Raw genomic sequence first — 6,058 nt, forward strand, 5'->3', positions numbered from 1 at the left:
TTAATTATTTCAGGTTTTAATTATAAATGCCATTTTTAAAAATAAATCTATTTTTCGGTTAATTAAAACGGCATATAAACATTATTTAGGATATAAATCATTCTAATTTTTAAATTTTTTTTTATTATCATCAAATTTTACCTTAGTAATTCAATGACTCATTATAATCTTATCGTAATAGCAACGTTACACCTGTTTCGTTTCAGGAATATTGCATTCTAATCTGAAATTTCTTTAATAACTCCAATCATAAATAAAACGTCTGCATATTTGTTTTTAAGTTATGTAAACATTTATTACTTTATTATTGTTTAATCCATGTTAGGGTCGATTGCGAGTAACACGAGTCGAGTTACTTAAATTATTTAATTTTACATTAAGTAACGTATTAATATTAACTTAAATCGTTATTGTTCTTTTCAAATTTGCAAAAAATACTTTTCGTTGACGAGCGACAGATGGCGTCCTTAGATTTAGCGTAGCTAAGTTTGTGGAATAATTTTCGGGCAGAATTACCGGGATGAGAGAGAGAACGGGAGAAAAAAAAAATTGTGTTTATTGGTTGAAAAGTGTGAGAACACATCATCTATCTACACAAGTCCTACGATGACACTGTAGATTACATAGCAAGTAGAAATTACACATCTGCCGAGCGTCGAGGATCATCTTACTGCACTAAGCCGCGCTAGAAGTTGGGAACAGATTTCCCACACTGCTTCACTAACAAAAGGACCTGTTCACTTCTTATAACTCCGCAAGTATCCCCCTCTCGATGGGGCAATAAATATCTCTCCTTTCCCCACTTATTCAATGCGGTCTTCCACTAATGTAATGCGAACTTTCTTTCACAAACTTTTTTTCTTTCTTTCGCTTCTACTATTTTTTATATTTATTTTATTTTTTGTCTTTTTTAAAGCCAGTTAATAAACCAAAAGAATTTTTAAAATAAATAAATATACACACATCAATCGAATTTTATATATATATATATATATATAATTCAAAACACTAATCAACTTATTTATCGCGAGGGGGCATGAGTTGCAAAATGACGCATATACATATTTTTTTAAAATGTTTATATAAAAAAAATGTTTAAATATTTGTAAACATAATGAAAGATTATTAAAATTATTTTATTATTTTAGAATTATATAAAGAATTTATTATTTTATACTTTTTTTTAATCTGAAAAAAACGCAACCAAGTTCCTTTGTAAGAAACTTTGATCGTGACGTGAGAGGTGGTAACCAATAGAAGACGGCCGGGTTAGGTTGGCAGCGATTGGTTGCCGCTAGATTAGGCTCCTCCCGCTGGAGGTGACGTCAAGTGTTTATCGTAGAGAAGCGAAGCTAGAAAAGTTGGCAGTGTATCGGTCGTAAAAGCACTGAGGAGTCGAATAGTAGCTTCGATTCTACGCATTCTGGCTGTTGTGTGTGTGTGTGTTTTTTGTTTTTTTCTACACTGACAACAATGTCTACGGCATTGGTCTCCCCTATGTACGACTTCGGGGATGTGATGTACAAGGTGAGTTTGTGTTTTTTTTTCTTTCGATTATTCTTACGGTTGAGTTATTTTTTCTCTCAATTTCTTGAGGAATTGGGTTAGTAAGACGCGTCGCCGAATCAACAAGTGTATTCGGTCCCCTGGCCTATACGGTTGCTGACGTTTGTTATTTCAACTCTTTCTTTCGCAGACCAACAATCTTACAACGCACAAAGAAACATACTTTCTGGATCGAAAAGCCACCATGAGTTTCCTGTCGTCTCATCGAAGGATCACGGCTTCACCACCTTCACCAAAGTCTCAACATCAGAAAGGATCATCCAAAGATCGAAAGCTCGATAGGAGTTTAAGCGAATCGGCGGCAAGTCAGCAGCAACAACCCAGGCCAAATCAAGCAAATTCGAGTCGTTACAAGACCGAATTGTGTCGACCATACGAAGAAAACGGAACATGTAAGTACGGTGACAAGTGTCAGTTTGCTCACGGTGCCCAAGAACTACGTACCTTAGCGAGACACCCCAAGTACAAAACAGAACTGTGTCGCACCTTCCACAGTACTGGCTTCTGCCCGTACGGTCCACGTTGTCATTTCATTCACAATAGCGAAGAGACAAAGCAAAATCTTCTCAATAATCTTCAAATAGGTAATCTCCCGACCATGCCTACACGTCCCAAAGCCTTATCGTTAGGTAGCTTCAGCCTGGGTTCTGTCGGCGATCCTTCACCGCCCTCGAGCTTAAGTGGAAGTCCTACGTCTCTAAATAGTTTCTTCGGTGACGATCCTTACAATAACAGCAACACGACACCAAACATGGCCGCCAATACAGCTTTCTCTTTCTCGCAAGACTTTGCATCCCTCGTCAAACCACCTTATCCAACCGACGTGGAATCCTCCATCTACGACATGGAAACTGCGTCACCACCGTCACCTGTAGAGTCACTCGGATCGGATATCGAAACACTGAGCCTGAATAGTGGAAGCCCCGTACCAACTAATTCACCAATTATTGTCGACGGTAACAAAATACCACGTCTGCCCATCTTTAGTCGCCTGGCCAACTTTCCATAATTAAGTGATGCTCAAAGAAACACACAAAAAAAGTATATGAACAAGGGACCAAAATGTAGCACAAAATCTTTTTTTTTTTGTTTTTTTTATTCCCTTTCTTCTCGTCAGCAAGAGAATTATGTGTATACAATGTATAATTATCCTAGCCTTTATTATTATAATATTATTATTATTATATTAATTATTATTATTATAGCCATTCAGATAATTACAATTAAGTGAGTGCATTATTTGTACGTTTTAAAGTTAAAGGCTCCCCCCCTTTTTAATTAAAGATATCTGAAGAGCTAAAATATTTATTTAAATGTCTTTATATATATATATGTCTAATACCCCTTATTTTTAAGCAAATGTGGTTTACAAAACTGCCCCCCTTTCCTCTATTCTCTATCGACAGAAAAAAAACTTGATGTCCGAGGTTTTTTTTGAATTTTGTAATTTTTGTCTCCTTAGTGTACAACTCCTCCAAGCCATAACAAGCAGGAGATGCTTTTCTTTTTTGTGTGTATTTAAATATAATTTATTTATTTTTTAAACTTGTGCATTAGGTGAATTTATTATTATTATTATTATTATTATATTATTATTATTATTATTATTATTATTATATTATTATTCGAGTTGGGAAAGTAATTTAAAAAATTTGAAAAAGTGAGAGGATTTTAAAAAATGAATTTAAAATAAAAAATGCTCATATTTAAGAATTTAAGAGTATATAAAGTGTATTTTCCATAATTAACGATGCGCTTTTTTATTAGAAAAATTAATTTAAAACCCATTTTTTATAAAGGAAAAAAAGTCATCGTTTAAATTAGGAGCCATGTTTTATTATTTTTTAGGGGAGATTTTTTAAATTTTTAAGCAATTCGACAAACCAACAAGTGCCTTACAAAGTCCAAAAAAAAGGTGTATAAATGGGACCAACGTGTATAATTTAAGAGAAAAAATAAAAACAATGTATTATGTATATAATATATATATGAGGGGTAATTTTAGTTCTATACACTCGGAAAAATCATGTAAAAAAATTATAAAATTAAATAAATTGTCATTTTTATGTAATGAATTTTTGACTGGAATACCATTAATTAAGTTCATGTGTTAAAATATTTTTTTTATATATATACAGTTCTATGGCTTCCAATGTTTTTGTTGTTAACAATATGGAAAAGAATGGACTACTACTTTATAAATAAAATGAAAATAAATAAAAAAATAATAAATTTTCTCCCCGATAGAAGTATCGGGGAGGAAAACTGTTTAAAAAAATATATAAAATTGGTCTTTGTGTTGTGTGTGTGTGTGTATTATTTTATAACTTAGTAGTTAAACCGGTGTTACTGGGGTACTAGTCGCCTCAGACTTTTGCATGCCTTCACAGTCGGCCTAATCCACTAGCAACCTTTGTAAAAGGGGGGAGAAGCTTTCTCTGTACACGTTGGACGTGTCGGGACGGTTCCATTATAACACAGCTAGGTCTGGTTTATAACCTTGAATACTGATGGGAAGTTTTTCGCGTTTTAAAAATCGAAATTATAACTTAACAACACCGCTTTAATTTAGAAATTTAAGTTTTATGTTTTACTAATTTAAACGTTAAAAAAAGGTTACTAAAATCCTAAATTTAAAAAAAAATCATTAACATAAAAACGACGTATCAGCGAAAATTTTTACGCATCACGGAAGATTTTTTTCCTGTGTTAGAAAATATCGAGTCGTGTACCTCTTTAAAAAAATGGTTCCTCCCGTCTCCGTGGTTACGTAGTATCAGCTGAAAGCACTGTAAAGACCTGTTGAGTTAAATGCGTGTATCGACATATTACTTTTTTTTTAAAGACGAAAGTTAATGTTTAGAATGATAAGGTTGACGGAAAGACCTGTTGAATTTTGGCTTGTGTTTCTTCTATTTTTGTGTGTTACTTTCATATATACAGCTTTTTTTAAATGGATAAACAAGCGCTAAAAAAATTGTTGTTTTAACTCTTCGTGGAAGAAAATATGCCAATAGTTGTGGTTAACTCAACAGTTTTTACAATTATGCTTCAGTTTAGTCACTTGTTTGGCTGATCGACTTAAAAAAAAAAAAAAAAAAAATACGGTTTTCACTGTGAATTTAGCTGACATCACTGACTAAACCGTGCCTCTTTCAGTCGGATAATTTATTAAGAGATTTAAACCATTTGAAGACGTATCTAGTAAGCTTTAACTTTCATTCACAGTTTTTCTTCCCTCTCCCTTCATGCAGCCGAACGTCCAAAAACCTGTTTAGTTCTAACACTTTGCTGGACAAATTACGCATTTCTAGAATTTGGTCGATGATGTTCACTCAGTAGAACCATAGATAAGACCTGTTTTTTTAGTATTTAAAATGTGTTTAAACACGTTAACTACCTACACGAATTTTGAACACGTTGACAGCTTAACACTATATAAAAAAATACGTATAGTTTTAAAATTTCATTAAGTCGGGGTGTAGAGGCGTAATTGTTGTGGTTATTGTTTGTAATTGTATCTATTAAGTCGAGGCGTGTCGTGCCGAATCGAAATATCTTAACTCGTTATTGCGTGTATATATATATATCTTACAAAAGTTATAGTCGATACCGCTGTACAAATAAGCTGAATAAATGTTAATTCGTTATATCGTCCCGGGGGTGTTATTTCGTTATTTCCGTGCTCCGCCCTATACACAAAAGATGGTGGTTTTGAGGGGATTTAGAGGATTTAAAGCCCCGGGGTTCTCTAACTATCAGCAGATAGTACTGGCTTATATAAATACTGTACAACCACTTTGAAGAAAGAGAGAGATTTTTATCTTATTTCCAGGAAAATTCACTTATGTATAAAACTCGGTGGCTATTTACAAAGCATGCAATTTTTCTATTCTATATAAGGAGAGAAGGTGGTTATGATTCATGCACTTTTCAATGTCTTTATTCATACGAAAGTGTATAAAAATAGATATTTTGGTTTTTATTCTGTTTTATTTAATACTAAATCCTTCAGAATTTATTATTATTATAAAATTTCTATTATTCGATCCATAATAATCTTATACGTCGCTAAACTACAGCTACGATTTTGGCTATGATTCAAAAAAAATTCCTGCTATTGTTACGTATGAAGCATGAACGTATTTTAATGAATAAATCTTTTATAAAATTTAATTCCGCTTAAAAATATATATATTTTATTCCTTTTGTAATCTAGTTACAAGTACAATTATCTTGTTTTTAGACCACAAATTATCTGCAAGTCATTCGGTAGAGAGAGAGAGAGAGAGATTTGGTAGTGAAACTGTTGTCCTAGATTTGTGTTAATCACCCCACTTCTACTGTTTTGACTCAGTAGCCTTGCTAAAATTCGCAATTTTCTACATGGTAAAAATTGTTTTATAACGTAAAACCATGCGTAATTTAGTACTGGTCGAGGACAAAGTCGCTAAACGTTTAACCAGTCGGAGTGAGTGAACGGTCGCAAAAC

General features: G+C 33.1%; 1 protein-coding gene across 1 annotated transcript; it reads left to right on the forward strand.

The window, feature by feature from the left end:
• Positions 1–1,213: 1,213 nt before the first annotated feature.
• Positions 1,214–3,863, forward strand: LOC136974298 (mRNA decay activator protein ZFP36L1-like). Its single transcript, XM_067269136.1, has 2 exons — positions 1,214–1,527; positions 1,697–3,863. The coding sequence occupies exons 1-2, from the start codon at positions 1,474–1,476 to the stop codon at positions 2,573–2,575; spliced, it is 933 nt and encodes a 310-aa protein (XP_067125237.1). The 5' UTR covers positions 1,214–1,473; the 3' UTR covers positions 2,576–3,863.
• Positions 3,864–6,058: the final 2,195 nt, after the last annotated feature.

Source organism: Centruroides vittatus, unplaced genomic scaffold (genome assembly GCF_030686945.1).
Source record: "Centruroides vittatus isolate TY-2023 unplaced genomic scaffold, ASM3068694v2 contig_347, whole genome shotgun sequence".
NCBI lineage: Eukaryota > Metazoa > Arthropoda > Arachnida > Scorpiones > Buthidae > Centruroides > Centruroides vittatus.

Bases quoted from the DNA above. Each gene is read 5' to 3' on its own strand.
- LOC136974298 (XM_067269136.1), top strand. From the start codon at position 1,474: ATGTCTACGGCATTGGTCTCCCCTATGTACGACTTCGGGGATGTGATG. The intron at 1,528-1,696 runs GTGAGTTTGTGT...TTTCTTTCGCAG, and splicing joins TCGGGGATGTGATGTACAAG to ACCAACAATCTTACAACGCA.